The sequence below is a fragment of the Gopherus evgoodei genome, chromosome 1 (assembly GCF_007399415.2).
Source record: "Gopherus evgoodei ecotype Sinaloan lineage chromosome 1, rGopEvg1_v1.p, whole genome shotgun sequence".
In the NCBI taxonomy this organism is placed as follows: Eukaryota; Metazoa; Chordata; order Testudines; family Testudinidae; genus Gopherus; species Gopherus evgoodei.
The window spans coordinates 167,170,259-167,187,967 of NC_044322.1; the positions used below are offsets into that span (position 1 = coordinate 167,170,259).

General features: G+C 37.9%; 1 protein-coding gene across 2 annotated transcripts in view; it reads right to left on the reverse strand.

Annotated features, from left to right (window-relative positions):
- Window positions 1-507: 507 nt before the first annotated feature.
- Window positions 508-17,709, reverse strand: part of IFNAR1 (interferon alpha and beta receptor subunit 1) — a 38,911-nt gene continuing 21,709 nt past the window's right edge. For both annotated transcript variants that reach the window (XM_030578957.1, XM_030578966.1), the window contains exons 5-11: window positions 15,607-15,754; window positions 13,220-13,337; window positions 12,331-12,530; window positions 8,338-8,492; window positions 7,134-7,281; window positions 5,883-6,037; window positions 508-1,868 (exon numbers count right to left, since the gene is read on the reverse strand). In XM_030578957.1, the coding sequence (XP_030434817.1) occupies window positions 1,641-1,868; window positions 5,883-6,037; window positions 7,134-7,281; window positions 8,338-8,492; window positions 12,331-12,530; window positions 13,220-13,337; window positions 15,607-15,754 (1,152 nt within the window). In that variant the 3' untranslated portion in view covers window positions 508-1,640. The remainder of the gene's footprint in view (window positions 1,869-5,882; window positions 6,038-7,133; window positions 7,282-8,337; window positions 8,493-12,330; window positions 12,531-13,219; window positions 13,338-15,606; window positions 15,755-17,709) is intronic.

Sequence of the window (17,709 nt, forward strand, 5' to 3'; positions counted from 1 at the left end):
TGCTCCAAAATGTCTGTTAGTCTATAAGATGCCACAGGACTCTTTGCTGCTTTTATAGATCCAGATTAACACAGCTACCCCTCTGATACTTTCCTATAAAACATACTATCCTGTCCAGTAAGTATTGAGGATTGATCTGGGAACACTCACATTTTAGAGATTAAAAATATTCAAATTTTGAAAGAAACCAACAATTACCTATAGCAAGTTATAAATTTACATGAAAGCTGGAAGTGTGTGTCCTGGTTCTTACTCCAAGTCAACTTTTCCCATAAAACAGGAAACTATTTTTAAAATCCCACATTACAAGAATAAGAGTGGAAAAATTATCCACAAGACTGGAGTAAATTTTCTTTAAGTGTCAGTGCAGCATGTATCATGTTTTGTATAAACAAGAGCCCACTGATAAAGTAAGATCTGAGCTGGAAAAGTTTGTAAGTGGAGACTATTCTTGCCATTCTGTCAGTCAAGAGGAATTATAAATCAAACTAGTAATTGCAGCGTAATCACAATGAGAAAACTAATTTACCCCAGCAATATACAAAAATCATTGACGAATACACACGGAGGAATTATTTAAAGCAAAGATGATTCAACCATACCAGTATCCAGAGATTTATATGTGGCAGCACAACATTAAAATCAGTTGGATTCAGGTTTATAAATTTTAGTGATCATTTGGCTTTATGGTGGGGGATTTAAAGGATCCAATTCTCCAAAGCTATTTCCATTTGATGGTTGTGGGTTTGCCCTTCATTTATGATAATCAGGAATTCAAGAACAAGTTGAAAAAAAAAGTTTGTTATTTTCAAATGTAGGAAAAAAATTCACATTTAAGTACATCTCAGTTGTGGGTAAAAATGTTACAGCTTATGGGTATCTGGTTTCTAAATAGACACAAGTATAAGCTCCCTAACTTGCTTTGGCATTAAAGTGCATAATAGAATTTGCTCTGTTCTTACAAGGCTGAGAATTTACTTTTATGCACATCTAATTTGGAAGATCACTGTTTTATTCTGGATGTAGTGCTTGTTAGGCTAGAATGATCAAGACAAAGTTGCCCAAAACTATTCTGACAACAAGCATCCACTATTTTCCTTTAACTCCTCCAGCTAATATTTACCTGAGAAAAATCCCTTTTCTGCCTCTACCTCTGCATGTTAGCTAAGGTAGCTGAATTGTCTAGGAAGAGGGCATATTGATAGTAATAAGTTTAAAGTTAACAGAATTGACACCAGCACATACAATGCACTACTGGCACCAGGATTTCCAAGAGCAGGCTTAAGGAAGCCTACATACGTTGGCATCTACTACCAGCAACATAGATGGGCAAAGATTGTCTTTTCTGTGGAGACATCACAGGACTTTTGCTGATGTTACAGGATCCACATGGTAAACAGAAAGACTAGCACCAAATACCAACCAAAATGACCAGAAGAATATCCTTTTCCTGGAGGAGCAGTAGTAATATTTGTTCCTCACATTTAAGTAATTTTGCACTACTGAAAAGCAAAATTGGAAACTTTAGGACCAACAGTCTGACATCAGCCTGTCTTGGTCAGGCAATGACTCTTTCATATGTAATGAGAACAGCAAAATGCTAGTCAGGCTGACAGTCTCAAGTTTGAGGTTATTTTTAGTTATGCTGTTTCCTGTTCTAGTGTTTCTTCTAACACTTTAGTTCCAGAAGTATCATCATCATTAGAATAATTTCCTGAATCTCGAGTGCTCTGTTTTGAGTGTTTGTAGTCTTTAAAATCAGTTTGATCTGTTTCCTCTATAACCATACTCTCAATTATACAACAATTTTCTGTTGGCTCCTCTGAAGTTGACAGATATGGACTGTTGAAAGGTTGTCCACCAAGGCACTGCAGATGGGGAGAATGGAAGGAAAGAGGAAAAACAAAATTATTAGTTATAAGCTTAAATATGGCGTTGGTTAATGCAGCTGCTTTGCAATCTTGTTCCCATTAGATTCTGTAGTACAATGATGGCCCTACTTATAGTGATAGTATGGCACCTTTTTTTTTTTTTTAGGAATTAGTAACTTAGCTATAATGGTTGCTTTGGTATGTAAATACAGACAAGTATTACAAAATGTCTTTAGATATGTTTCTAAACTAATGTAAATGGTGTAAATGGTGGATTCTTGGTAATTTGAAGTATTTAAATCATGATTTGAGGACTTCTGTAACTCAGCCAGAGGTTATGGGTGTATTACAGGAGTGGGTGGGTGAGGTTCTGTGGCCTGCAATGCGCAGGTCAGACTAGATGATCATGGTGGTTCCTTCTGGCCTTACAGTCTATCAATCTATATGGCCATAATTAATTTTTCTCATTTTTTTACTTTGCTAATAAGTAGTAACAGTGTGCTCAGCAAAATACAAAAGACTATACAGACTCTAGCCCTTTGGAGCAGGGAGCTACTACACCACAAAAGTACACACTTTGAGACTCAGAGAAATAACTTAGTGCATTTGGGGACAGGGAAGTGGTGGTAATAAGTAGGTACGTTTTTTGTTTTAAACTGATGTGGATAAACATTTGCATGCTTTGCAAGGGGAGAAAAGGTTCTGAAGAAAAATTGGAAATAGACAGTGGGTGCTGGGGCACTTAGATAAGGGAAGAAGTTCCATCCAGTCTTATGCTCCTCAGTACTTTACAAATAGTGAACTGTTAACTCAACCCTAGACTAAAATATTTAAAATCGCTTCCTACGAAGGGGACACTTATAAATAAAAAAGCATTACGTGAACTGTGTTGCCAGTCTACAATTGACACAAACAGCTGAAATTTTGCCTTACAATGCAATATACAGATAATTTGATAGTAGATATATTGTTTAATTCACAACTTGACTGATACTAATGTTTGTAAAGCACTATGTACCGTATGTGTTAAGGGCTTCATTGAGGCAGAAGTGCGCTGGGAACAAGGTTCACTGTTCAAGTGACATGCCGCCTTGTCAACAACATAACATTCTCAGAGGCAATTAGAGAGTACTGTGAAAGCTGATTCTTGCAACACTTCAGCATTTGAATGCTGTGAGCCATAACATGTGCATCTTGTGAAGGTGCATGTGGAGGAAAAGGGCGCTCTCAAGCAAACCCACTTTTTATGTGAATAACAATACAACTTCAAAAAGTATTTTTCCATACAAACGCTACTTGAATATGTACAGACTGAAGACAGTTTATAGGAAGTACCCCATGACGGTGGGAACTATTTTGAGGTAAAAGTGGAGCTTATGATTTGGAAGGAAGAAAAAGGCTTCCTTTTGTTCCATGATTACTTGCATACAGTTCTCAACGTAGTTACCTCTGAGCCTGACCTACTCCTGGTTTCAGTCACTGCAGCTTAAATGAGCACAGGGTTATGGTTTGGGTGGGAGAAAGTGCCAGTGGCATCCCTCCCTTACAAAATATTTGTGCTCTATCATTTCTGATGTTACTAGAGGATAGTGAGGGGATGTAACCACATTCCTTTCATCATACTGTTCCAGAACTGGACAGACGGGTGAAGTTAAAGAACTCCATCTCATCAATCCTGAAGGGGAAAATGAAAATTAAGTAATTGTAACTGGAGTTCGAGATGGATTCTGCATATTCACATTCTTGGGATGCACTGACTGGTGCAACTTGGACAGTGGACCTTCTCGTGGCAGTGCTAGAGTGCTTGTGTGACCTTCCTAAGCCTCCCATCAGCATTTATGTTCTGAGAATGAGGCTATAAAAAGGGACACAGTCCCACCTGTCCCCCATAGAGCAAGGAATTAATTAGGACTTCACAAAAGGGGGAAGGCAGGCAGGGAGTGTGAGTATACAGAATCCATATCAAAAGAACTTTGGTTACAAGTAACCAACTTTTTTTCTTTTTTTGTTTTTTGTTTTCCACTGAACATTTCCTCTCATGAGATTGTTAAATACTGCTTGCCAAACGAAGGATGGAGGCACATAGCGTCCTAATTAAATAAAGATTGAAACACTACTCTATCAAACTGAGCATCAGATCTAGATACCAAATTTAAACTATAATGTTTAATGAAAGTGAGACATGAACCCCAAATGGCAGCTTACATATTTCAAAAAGAGGAACATGCCTAACATGCTACAGAGGTACCAACCACTTTAGTTGAGAGAGTTCTGAGACCAGCAGGAGGAGAGAGAAGAGATCTTAACTTTACTCTATATGCTGTCTAAACCATCTAGACAAGGGCTGTGCAGAAACAGCTCAGCCTCTAAAGTTTCCAGCACAGGAAATGAACAATTTGGGAAAGGTCTAAACTCCCTAGTTCTAGCCAGATAACAATAAAACTATGTCTGAATGCTAATTTACACTCACCCTTATGAGCATGAGATCCAGGAAAGACAACCAGTATATTGATTAAACATGAAAATCTGAAATTACTTTGGGATAAACTTGGGGTGAGGTCTAGGTACAACCTTGTCCTTATGAAAAACAGTAGAAAGAGTCTACCATCAAAACATACAGTCTATCTAGAAGAATTATGGAACTGCAATTCCTATTATAAAATTGTTTTTATGGAGAGAGGTTTGAAGGGTGGAGATAATTGTGTTAATACAAAGTTTAGATCCCATGGAGGAACTGGATTTCCTACTGGCAGCTACAAGTTCAATAAACCTTGCAAAACCTTTTAACGGTAATATGAAAAAAATATTTATCATTAATAGGTAAATGAAAAATTGCTACTGCTGCCAAGTGGACTAAGTGAGGAAACAGATTAACCCATAGATTTTAAGTGTAATAAATATTCTAAAATATATTGAATAGGAATGGATACAGGATCACTATCCTAGTCAGTCAGCCATAAAATGTTTTTCTCCATTTAAAATCATAACATTTTTCTAGTCTACTTTTCTAGAATTGATTAATACATGTTGCACACCTACAGAACAAGGTTTCTTAAAATCTGTTTTAAGTCCTATCATCCATGACACTAGATATAGTGATTTTGGATCTGGATGAAAAACCCTCCCTCTGGTGGGACAGCAAGCCCATCATTACTGGTACAGGTTTGTATTTCCCTCTGCAGGAGTAGGAGGTTCATGTACTATTGCTGTCTTGGCCACACTAGAGCGACTGGTATCATTTTGGCCGAGTTTTGTATACTTTTTCTCCCTTCCTGCTAATGCTGAAGGTAGTGAAAAAGTTAACATTAAACCAATCCCTCATCTGAGTAAACAAGTAAAAATGGAACTAAGATGAATAATGGAACTAAGATGAATAAAGGAGCTAAAGACTAAAAACGGAGCTGTCTACAACAGCTACAGAAATTAAGCTCCTCATCCATCAACCACAGTGCAATTAGGAGTGTTCGGGGGCAGAGGAGAATGGAACATGAGTTGGAGACTCAGAGGAACTCATGGGAAAGGAGCACTCCTCATGAACTTTCTTCATTCTCATCTACTCCACTTATTCTTTATCCATCAGCTAATAGAGGATGTAATGACCTATAAAAAGTAGGTTTTTTAAAGCAAAACCTGAAGCTTGGAAGAAAAACATTTGCACAAAGGTATTCCTCTATTTAAAACTAAAATTTGATACGGGCTTTTCCCCTTCTTTGGGTCAACTTGACAAGGTAGAAATCCTGAAATGTTATTTTGTAACTGCTTTCAATAGGCTTTCCCCTTTTTTCCATACAAATTGAAATATTTGCTTATCACAGATTTAGAGCAATCAGTAATAATCACAAAATATCAGACTAATTCACATATTTTATCATTAAACTCTTGGTATCTAATCTGGCAAGTCTCCCTGACACTATTCTTTCGAATAATGAATCAGAAATATTATGTGATGACATTCTAGTGTTCTTTGATCCTTGAAAAGTTACATTCTTGGAAAGATAGTCAACACCTTACCTCTATGTTTGAAGGAGGTTTGCATGATGGAAAGAATGCATATCTGATCCGTTTAGATATATAATATACACCAAAAATAAAAAATGATGCAAAAAAGAAGAAGGCAATCATGGCGATTACAAAGGTTTTCAAAATAGTCAGAGGTGAAGTTTTATCTAAAAAATAAGGAAATAATCATTAATCTATTTACATATTCATGAAGTGCCCTATCACCAAGATCTTTACATTTAAAGATCATATACAATGTAAAGGCTACACCATAAAACTTCACATTTACACAGTGTTTTACTTCTTGAAAGTATTACATGAACATGAATAAATCTTCACACCATCCCAATAGCTCAGAGCAGTCTACTGAAACAAAGCAAAAGGTTTTCAGCACCAAATATAAATACATAGAAACTGCCATTTTGAATCAAAGCCAAGGTCCATCTAGGCCAGTTCCCTGTCTGACAGTGGCCAGTACAGATGCTCCAGAGCAAAATATAAGAACCATACAGTAGGCAGATGTGGGACAATCTGCCTCTCACATAGGTGTCTTCCTGATTAATAGTTGAGATTGCCCTATACTTTGAAGCATGAAGTTTAATACCCCTTCCAAAATTTGTCAACAACAATAATTCTGGATATTCTTGATATCTAATCCCTTTTGGAAACTTGTTAAATTCTTGGCTTCAGTGACTTCCTGGGGCAACAAATTCCACAATAATTTAGTTTAAGCATTAATGGGACAAACATATTTTAAGAAATTCACCTACTGAAGAAATACAAACACTTAAAAAAATTAAGTTTAAGCTCAGATGGAACGGGGTAGCACAGTGTTTCACAGCTCCAGGTATCCCCAGCAGCTTGTCACAGGACCATATTCTGCTGCCTTTAATCAGGATATTATTTTCTCTATTTAAGGCTTCATCTCATCAGGTGCCTCAATCAGCAAAGCACTGCAGTGTGTGCTTAACTTTAAGCAGGTATGTAGGCCATTGAAATAATCAGGGCCAGAATTCTCAGCACCTTGTAGGATCAAGTGGATTTTCCACTGACATCAAGTAGATTTGTGGAGTAAGAAACTAAGTGTTTTAACATGAGTAAGGGTGGTAGAATCCAGCTCTTAATTCCAGAGAATTGTAAGCATCAGAGAATAAGCTTTCTTTTGAGGAACCTGGGATTTACTAAAGTGTTTCACTCATTCTATATAAAAATTTCTGAACTGAGTTTCAATATATCCCAAACATATATTTAAACTTTTCATACCATTAAGCGTTTTAATACATTCCACATCACTAAAATGACCATCTTTTTTATATGCTGGTGAAAATGCTTGCACTTTCAAACAGTACAAAACCAAGGGTGTCAAGTCAGAGATTGTGAATAATAACTGTTGTTCTTCTTCGATTTTCTCCTGAAAGAAAAATAAGAAATGCAAGTAAAAAACAGTACAAGACTGATTCAACTGTATTAAAAATTGTAAGCAATGCAATGCTGAAAAATAATTTTTGTATAAAGTTAATTATATTTCACTCTCAAATCAAAATTTTCAATTTCAAACCACATTTAGAAAGTATTAATCCACAAACTAACCATTTTCACTATTTTGCAAAGGTACTTGCAAAAGTACACTTCCAAGTTTGTGTTGTGTAGACATCAAACTTTCTGGTATGTTTAAAGTGTTCTGCTCTCTTTTCACATGTGCATTCTTATTGTAGTCTTGTAAAACAAAGTTAAGGAGTTTATTATACAAGTTTAAAAATGGAAAATCACATCAAAATGTCAACTAAAAATGTGTAAATTTATAAATGTAGAGAAATTCAGTCTAACCGTAGCTCTGAATTAACTAGAAATGCTATACAAACTTCAGTGCTGAGAATTTAAAACAAGAGAATATTTTTAGATCAATAGGGAAATAGTCAACTAGTATTATGCCAGCTTTTTTGTTCTGTCTTGGACTGATATAAGAATTACTGTTTTTTGAACTGAGTGGCCCTAAAATTACCAATACAGAACTTCAGAAAGAAGTTATTTACTGAAGCAATTTTTTTATCTAAAAGCCTGATCCTGCACCAGTGAAGTCAATGGGAGCGTTATAAATTACTTCAATGTGCACAGGGTCAGATCCTAAATAAACTGCTTCCATAGAGCCATGCAGTCAACTACTCAAAAATGATCCATCAGCAGCCATTCGTGCAAGATTCCTAAAATGACTGTACAGACACAATGTAGGATCACGAAGGATAACTGTCATCAACCAACCAATATTACCATCTCTTTGCTTACTTTATGATGTATACATCCCAGCAAGATTTTACATTTTATGTGAGCTCTGCAAGAAGAAAATCATATACAAGACTCTTTTTTAAATTAAACTTTTTAAGGGGGAAGGTCTTAGTGTAACATTAAAATCATGCTACTTATTATTACACCTTTTTAATTAAAGAAGTTTGAAAAAGTTTTTTTTTACCTTAGTATCTGAAGAATTTTTCCAGTACAGAACCCGGTAAGATAAGTCATAAAATTCACTCATGGACTTATTTTCAGACTCTCCTGGAGGAGTGAGTTGGATACGAAGTGAATCCTTACTGGAGCTTACTGTTACGCTTGGAGGGCCAATTTCATCTTAAAAGATTTCACACACACACACACACAAAAAGTTACAAATCTGTTAGCTACAACATGTAAGTAAAAAATGTTACAGCTGTGATTAAACCCATTAACAGCAAAGGTTTTCAGATTTATGGCTAGAAATCTGGCTTTTACTAGCATCTTTACAAAAACAAATAGGGGGAGATGGGAAAGCAGGCACAATAATGTAAATGTTTAACCCTAATGTTTCAGCATTAATATTGTATTTGTTGTTTTTGAGCTTTCAGTCACACTATGAAAGATATTTTGAAGTTGTGATATATATCAGTCAAAATAGAGCAATTGAAATTTTAGAACATGCGTTGCAATATCTACTTAATAGTTTAATTTAATAGGGAGAGCTAATGAAAACATGAAAATATTTTTATTTATACTAGCAGGATAAAAACAAGTACGAGTCACCAGATGGCACTGTTAGGCTTAGTTATTTTTTCCTTAATGTGCAAACACTATCCATTCTTTGAAGAACTGCTGTATTGCTGTTAATTTTTGAGGTAAAGTATGTGTTCTGTTGGGGAAGCTGTTGCAAACAGCAGGAGAGTTTGTGCTCTGTCTCATTTCCTCTGTCTAAAGTCAATTCTTGGGGCAGAGCTTCTTCCTGAGAACCAGACACTGATCTATAGACTGCGATTTCTGAAAGAGGATTACATGCATGCTATTTGTGATCACCTGTGTTCAAAAGATTGGTGTATATAGCATAACACAAACAAGTTGAACTAATATACCCAGACTCCAAACCACCACTTTCTTCCCCAATGGGAAGCCAGCATGCAAGGCCCTCAAATCTACCACCCAGCAACAATTACAAGGACTATGGGCTTGGCTACACTTGAGAGTTACAGTGCTGGTGGTGGCTTTACAGCGCTGTAACTTACTCCTCGTCCACATTGGCAAGGCACATACAGTGCTGCATCTCCCTGGCTACAGCGCTGCATGTACTCCACCTCGACAAGAGGAATAAAGAGAACAGCACTGCTCTTGCAGCGCTGGGGTGCCAGGGTAAACAGTGATTAATCTTACTACGCTGTAACTAACCTCTGGAACCTTCCCATAATGCTTTTTAAGTAAAGATAACACTCTCTCTTTTGTTGTGAACTGGGATCCCGGAGCTGCTTATCTAAAAAACAAACACAGCTACTGTTTGCTCGAGCAGAGATGGATGAATGTCCACAGCTAGTGTTTGCTTGAGGAGAGAAGCAGCCTGGAGGGAGGGCTGGGGGGGCCGTTTTGGAGCAGCTGCTTATCTGATCTGAAGGCTATTTGCATTTAGTGAATGAGAGAGGGGTGGCAGACGGGGCTGAAACTTTTAAAATGATTGAAGGTTGGTGCTGTGTATCTTCAAATCCTTAGAACTTGCAAGGCAGGGAGTTGACACAGTGTCAGCTTCAAAAATCCACTCTGTTTCCCCTACTCTCCCTGTCACAGTCCACCCCACTCCCCTCTTTTGAAAAGCACATTGCAGCCACTTGAATGCTGGGATAGCTGCCCATAATGCACCACTCCCAACACCGCTACAAATGCTGCAAATGTGGCCACACTGCAGTGCTGGTAGTTGTCAGTGTGGCCACACTGCAGCGCTTTCCCTACACAGCTGTACGAAGACAGCTTTAACTCCCAGCGCTGTACACCTGCAAGTGTAGCCAAACCTTATGACAGTCTTTGTGCTTCTTAAACTGATCAACTGGATTAGGAAGCAGTTCCTCTTTTACCCCCAGAGGTATAAGCCAGGCGAGAAGCATTACTGATTTTCAGCCTTCAGTAAAAGGGTAAGAAAAGCCAAATCTTACAAGGTAGTGATCTCCAACCTTTTTATGTCCAAGATCACTTTTTGAATCTAAGGGCAACCCAGGATCTACCCCGCCCTTTCCCCAAAGCCCTGCCCCGCTTGCTCCATTCCCCCTTCTCCATTGCTCACTCTCCCCCACCCTCACTTTCACTGGGCTGGGGCAGCGGGCTGGGATGCAGCAGAGGGCTCACGGCTGGGGGTTCAGGGTGCATGATGGGGCATGGGGTGCTGGTCCGGAAGGGGGTTCAAGGCTGGGGGTTGGGGTGTGGCCTCCTGCCAGGCAGCACTTACCTCTGATGGCTCCCAGTTGGTGGCAGCTGCCTACCCCAGTCTCACACCACTCCCGGAAGAGGCCAATGCACCCCTGTGGGGGACGTGGCTCTGCGTGCTGCCCCTCTCTGTAAGCACCACCCCCACAGCTTTTCCAGCCAATGGGAGCTGCAGGGGAGGTGCTTGCAGGCAGGAGCAGCGCGCCATAGGAGACCTCTACTTCCCCACCCCTGGGTCAGCAGGTCTGCACTGGCCGCTTCTGGGAGCAGGCTGGGGCTAGAGTAGGCAGAGGGAGTGCCTTAGCAGCAACCACACTGCACTGCCGGTGATCATGGCCAACCGGTTGGTAACCACTGTTATAAGGTAATGTTTTCTCAGCCTTTTCAGGTTGAAACTCCTTAATTCCAAGTATAAAACACTTTTATAGTAAATGTAAAGGTGTTGAAAAAAATTAACAAATGATAAAACTGATAAGCCTATATAATTTGTTTGTGCATTGAAAGGTTGACAAAATAGAGGACACTGAAAAGTAAGGTGTGCAAGGAGTGCCAGAGTAAGATCTTTATTTTAGATCAGCAGTTTTCAAACTGTGGGTTCGGGACCTCGAAGTGGATTGTAACCCTATTTTTATGGGGTTGCCAGAGCCAAAGCCTGAGCCCAACCACCTGGGGCGGAAGCCCTGGGATTTTGGGCTTCCACACCCAGGGCAGTGGGGTTTGGGCAGACTCAAACTTCAGTCCTCCCTCCTGGAGTCATGCAGTAATTTCTGTTGTCAGAAGGGGGTCGTGGTGCAATGAAGTTTGAGAATCCGTTTTAGATTGTAGTAAAATTTTCAGTGCCTTGCAACCCTCTCTCTGGTCGTCATTTTTATAACTTCCCTGGGAGTTGCAAACCACTAGTGAGAAATAAAATTTTTATTAAAGCTAATGTTAAAAAAATTATATAAAACATAGGCTGAGAAAAGAGTGTCTGTATATCTGGGTATAGTGCTAAGATTTTAAAAACAAACTTTGTATTTGTGGGTAGTCATAAGATACATATAGTGCATAATCAGCAATAACCCAAATTTTGGTGAATGAATTTAAGAATACAGTTTAGATGTTTAGCATTCATGCATTCGGGTACATTACTCATGAAAAACATTATACAGAGAGTTGGTGGTGAAAAGTAAAATATATCATTGAGAATTTAGGATAAGTTGTCCATTTAGAGAAAAACAGAGTCCACCAGGAAAGTATGAGAGTTACTTTCCCAACTGTGCCTACCTTAGAGCATAAACTAGAACACATATAAGGACCAGATCTGTAAGAAATCCCTCCTCCCACATTTACAGCACACCACAATTAACTGGTTTTCTAGTTTCCCCCTTCTCTGACATCAGGAACTCATCCAAAGCAAATGCCAGATTAGAGGGACACCAGCAATGATCTGGTATGCTAAGATTTACATAACAAAATGATTAATGTAATATAGTTAATAAATGAGGAAAGTTAAAGTATGCAAAAAGTGCAGAAGATGCTGTGCATCTCGATTTTAGTAAGTAATTTGCTATTTTCAAGCCAGGAGTAAAATCCCAGCTCCACTGGAATCAATGGAAAAAGTTCCCACTGGCTTCAGTGGTGCCAGTTTTTCACCCAGTGTTTCTACAGGGGAACTATAAAAATAAGAAAGCTATTAAAGATGAAAATGAGTAGACTGAATGCAGATACTAATGATGTACAAATCAACTGAGAAAAGAAAAATATATCCACTTACTTACTACACAAGGATCCACTTTTATTTCATTAGACCAACGTGATTTATTATATCCGTTCATAGCTTGTACACGGAGAAAGTAAATTCCACTAATGGCTATGTCAGATGAGAAGTCACACTGTGTAGCAGTGATGTTTTCACATCCAGAAATAGTGATCCATTTATCTGAATAGTCTTCAGAAAGACTCTTTAAATATCCACTAGAATAAATGACATTTTGTGGTCAATATGAACTCCCTAGTCTAATCAAACTAACAATATTTTTCATTTAAATTACAGTTGAATGAATATGTCCATTTCTGTTCACTGTTTCTAGGCAAACACATATAATGACTGTGTAAATTGAAGAAGTCTTTGACATAAAAGTCCAAAGCTGTATCATGCAGTTCTCTGTCAACTATTTTGCTGACATGTTCAAAGCATTCCATAAGAACTCAATCTTTTCTATGGAATGTTCATTCTTAATTATAATGAAGAGTGGGAAAAATATATTAAATGCAACATTTCACTGAAAAACTGAATCAATCAGGACATTTAAATTTAGATGAGGACAGCAACATTTGTACACCCACTGCACATACCCCAAATATAGTAAGTTACACATTTGCAGCCTAATCATTAATAGTGTTTGAAAATCCCAGAGTATATGTAATGTGGGTACGTTAAAATTTCTTCAGTAATCAAACACTGGTATTATTCTTGTAAGCACACCACATGGGTGACTGGATGAAGTATCCATTACCTCAATGAGTACATCAGGATACTTTTCTGAATATCATACTTGAATTTCTAGGAATACTTAGCTTCATAGGCCTAATCGAGGGCAATTTAGAATCGTCACGTTTAAAGTCTACTTAAGCAGCAAAGCTTTAAAAACTATTTAACTTACCTGAGATATTGTACAGTAAAGCTCACATTCTGATCATATTGATTATCCCAGGACAGAAGAAACTTCATGTTCAAAGCATGAACTTCCACATTCATTGGATAAGGTAGTACATTCCATGCTAAAATGCAAAGAAAACAAAACTCATCATCGTCAAGAAGTCTTAAGTCATGTACACTTATTTTTCCTCACAGTAAGAAAATCTGCATGCTATATTTTAAATAACTGTGTGAATAGAACTTTAAAATATTCGGTGATTTGCCATCATAGCAGTGGGCGCACACAGCTGGTTAAGTCATAGTGGTATGTAGCTCTCAAAGGGTTCTCTAGGAAAGCATCAGTTTTTAAATCAACAGAGAATATTAGACAGCACAAAAACGTTAGAAAATGGAAATATGATGAGAAGTCAGTGTCAGTGAGAATCCGGCTGGAAAAATGTACATAAATACAAATTTACAAATTACATATTCTGGAAGATCTGCAAATAAAGAACGCTATGATGCAATGATGATGTTCTTGTCGTAACATTATTTCAGATCTGGGGGATTTTACACAGTGCAAAATTTAGCTATATAAAAGTAAGGAATCTGGAACAACAGACAATTTACTTCAAGCAAAATGTAAACTGAAACTGAGGTTAGCAATAAATATATTCTATATTACCATATAAAAAGTAGTTTCAGATTCCAATTCCTTGGTTGCCGTCTGTGACGAAGCATAGCAATGACATACTTTAAACATGAATTCCATTGTCAATTAATGGACCAGAGTAAGAAACTCCATAGCAAACCAATAAAAGACAGCATAGCTAGTGGACTTTTTCTAAAGATGTCACAAATTAAGCAAGATAGAAGTTGGTCTGCACTTGGATAGGATACCAGCAAGGAAAATCATGGTGCTACATGAAAGTGTGTTGGTGATGAACATGCCTGCCTTTCCCTCCCGCACCCCTTGGGAGATAGTATTGAACCAAATATTTAACAGCGGTATTATGAGGCAGGGCACTCTGGTGGAGGTAAATAAAAGCATGTCCAGACCTTTGTGGTCATTAAAGGTCTCATGTCACTTTTTTGAATGATGCTATTTACTGGTTTTAAAGAAGTCTACTATATGTACAACACAGTAATGCTGATAATTTAACCAAAGTTTACAAGCTGAAAAACGTAAGCCTTACACAGTTCAACATTACCATGACACTTTCTGCAAGAAGAGGGATGTTAACCCTATTAAAATTCCAAATTAGATAACAGCATTAGAAATTCTTCTTGTGAAGACAGCTAACTAAATAAATATTATTTCCTAGTCTTTTCTCTCTTACCAGAATGAAAGCAGCATTTATCAATATATGTTAGTTTTATTTGTTCAGTAAGCCCTAACTCAGATCTACCACGTTTCCTGCAAGTTCCACTGAACTAGGGCATTGGCACTAAGAAGATAATTCTTTTTTTAAACTCATAATTGTTTCTGCTTTGAGGTAGCAGATTTAGTTACTGTTCTTCTACTGCTTTAACTGTTTATTTTTGTAATGCATGAAAAAAAAATCATTTATTTGGGTTTCATCAGTTACTTGAAACTTTTAAAATAAGTGTTTCAAGGATAAACCAGCTCCAGCTTCTGGAAAAAAAGGAGGAAACCTTCCCTGGGAAAAAAGTTATCCCAAAACTGTCTCCAAAAGGATTTCTTCTACCTCTCCTGAATCATCTGGGACCGATCACACTCTGACTGGATTCTGGAGCAGGTGTGCCACTTGTCTCATTCAGTACTAAAAGTCCTATATTCCTACATACACAATATGAAGAGTGTAGAATCCTTTCAATGTCTATTTTAAAAAAATAAGTCACTTGGACAGATGATAAATGCACTTTGCAAGACAATTCATGAGCTGCAAGCAAATACATTCTAAATCACTTTTTGGGGCTTCAGAACAAAAAAAAGTCAGGGTTTGCACAAAAATGGCATGTTGACTTGGCAAAATCATACATTTCAACTACATGAATTCAGTTTTTCCACGTATGCACAACAATATCTTACAGGAATTGAACAAAGTTTTATCCTAAACCAAAATTCACAAATACGGGAAAATTTGTTTCTGCATCTAGGAGCACAATAGAATCACGATAATCTAAATGTAATGGTGGACACTGAATATGTTTGGGTAACTGAAAATTCCTTTCACTATCAAAAGCCTCAGTAGATGCTGAAAGACATTAAGCTGTCCATAACAGGGAGTTTGGATAACTGATATTCAAATTATCAAGGTTACATGGAAATCAGTAGAAATGTTGGTAATTTTGCACAGTTCTACTACTTTGGAGCAATGGATTTTGCAACCCATCAAGCCAGTTGTAGGATTTGATTACTAGAGAGTTTAAAGGATTTTTATTCCTTACCTTTATCTGTAGTTTTAATGCAGTACACTGGGCTGAAGGAACCTATTTTTCTTTCAGAAGTTATGCGTGCTTGAACCTTCAGACAGTAAGTAGTCTCTGGTGCAAGATCATAAATTGTGTCTCTGCGATTAATAGTTTTGCTTTTTGGCTGCAATACATACAGAAAAACAGTTTTAAACAACATATTGAGGAAATTGTTCTTTCCCAAACAGCCTCAACTTGTGACAAAAAGTCTTACTGTCCTGAAGAATCACTTGACATCACCCACACATATGACATTTGGATACATTCAGACATTAGGGATAAGGTAAAATTCATTTATACTATATTATTGGCATGCTAATGTAATTTTGCATGTTTAATTTGTGGGAAATAATTATGAACCATCTTAAGCTACGGTATACTCAAAACTTACCTGAAACAAGAAGTACAGAATGGAAAGAAAAAAGCTTTAAATGTCTGAACAAAATAAATTGACTCCATGTTTTTGTAATGCTTTCTGCAATGTTGAAGTGAATTTAAATAGTTCCCTATTTGATAACAGTTTGCTATAGAAAGTAATCCCAGAAATAGATTTATATTTTTCTTATGCTGTAGTAAGTTTTGCATGTCAAACGATACACAATTTCTCTCTACTCTTAACATTCTGAAAAGTAATTTCTTATCTGATTGAGATTTTCCCAACTTTCCTATACCAGTCAGATAAATGTATAAATCCTTTCCCTGCCACAAAGCAAGAAGACAGAAGAGAAAATAAAAAAGCAGGAAAAGGTCAGCCTGTACAGTTCAGCGAAATAATGTTAACAAATGACCTTAAAATGTATAGACTTTCCATACACCCAGTTCATATACCTCATATGATGTCATATACCTTGACACCACCCGCACATATGACATTTGGATACATTCAGACTTAGGGATAAGGTAACAAATGACCTTAAAATGTATAGACTTTCCATACACCCAGTTCATATACCTCTCTTCTAAAGATAAGAAATGGGATTTTCCTTTCAGAAGTGGTAAGATCTTGCAACCTTTCACCCTGAATATTATAGCATGCTAGCTATAGAGGACCTGTGCTCCAGTTTTCCAGTGTGTAAAATGAGGATAATGATACTTATTCTCCTCTGCAGAGTCCTTTAAGCTCTACTGAGAAAGGCTTTGTCTATACTGGAACCTGAACAACAAAACTTTTGTCATTCATGTGTGTGAAACTCCCCTCCCCCGCCCCAAAACAACACAAGTTTTATCAACAAAAAGTGCCAGTGTGCACAGCGCTTTGTTAGCAGGAGAACTCTCCTGCTGACAAAGTTACTGCCGCTCATTGGGATCCTGCTGGCATACAGCAGCTACACTGTGTGCCTTTTAGTGGCATGGCTGTAGCAACACAGTTGTGTCACTGAAAGGTGTGTAGTGTAGACACAGCTGAAGAGTAGTGTTGTAGCCACGTCGGTCCCAGGAAATCAGAGGCCATATCTACACTAGTGAGCTTACCAAGGTACCAATGCAGCTTTGCTGCTGTGTATCACTCATTTAGCCGCTCTATGCTGATGGGAGAGAGCTCTCCCATCAACATAGTGCTGTGCACACTATCGCTTATGCCAGCAAAACTTATGTCACTCAGGGGTGTGTTTTTTGACTCCCCTGAAATACGTTTTGCTGGCATAAGTGGTAGTGTAGACATGGCCAGAGAGACAAGGTGGGTGAAGTAACCTCTTTTATTGAACCAACTTCTGTTGGTGAGAGAAACCAACTTTCGAGCTTACACAGAGCTCTTCTTCAGGTCTGGGAAATGTACTCAGTGTCACAGCTAAACACAAGGTGGAACAGATTGTTCAGCATAAGCAGTTAACATACATTTTAAGGGACCATTCAAGGCAAAGTTGGCCGTTAACACCACTCCAGTCATGGGGGGAAATGAAACAAACACCACTCCAGTCACAGGGGGGAAGGCAGCTGGGGGGCGTTACTGAATTATAGATTGTTGTAATAAGCCATAAAATCTCTGTTCAGTCCTCGATTTTTAGTGTCTAGCAAAGCTATGAATTTAAGCTCCCTGCGTCATCTTATTTTGAGAGAGTGTAGGGATTGTCTGGCTTCACC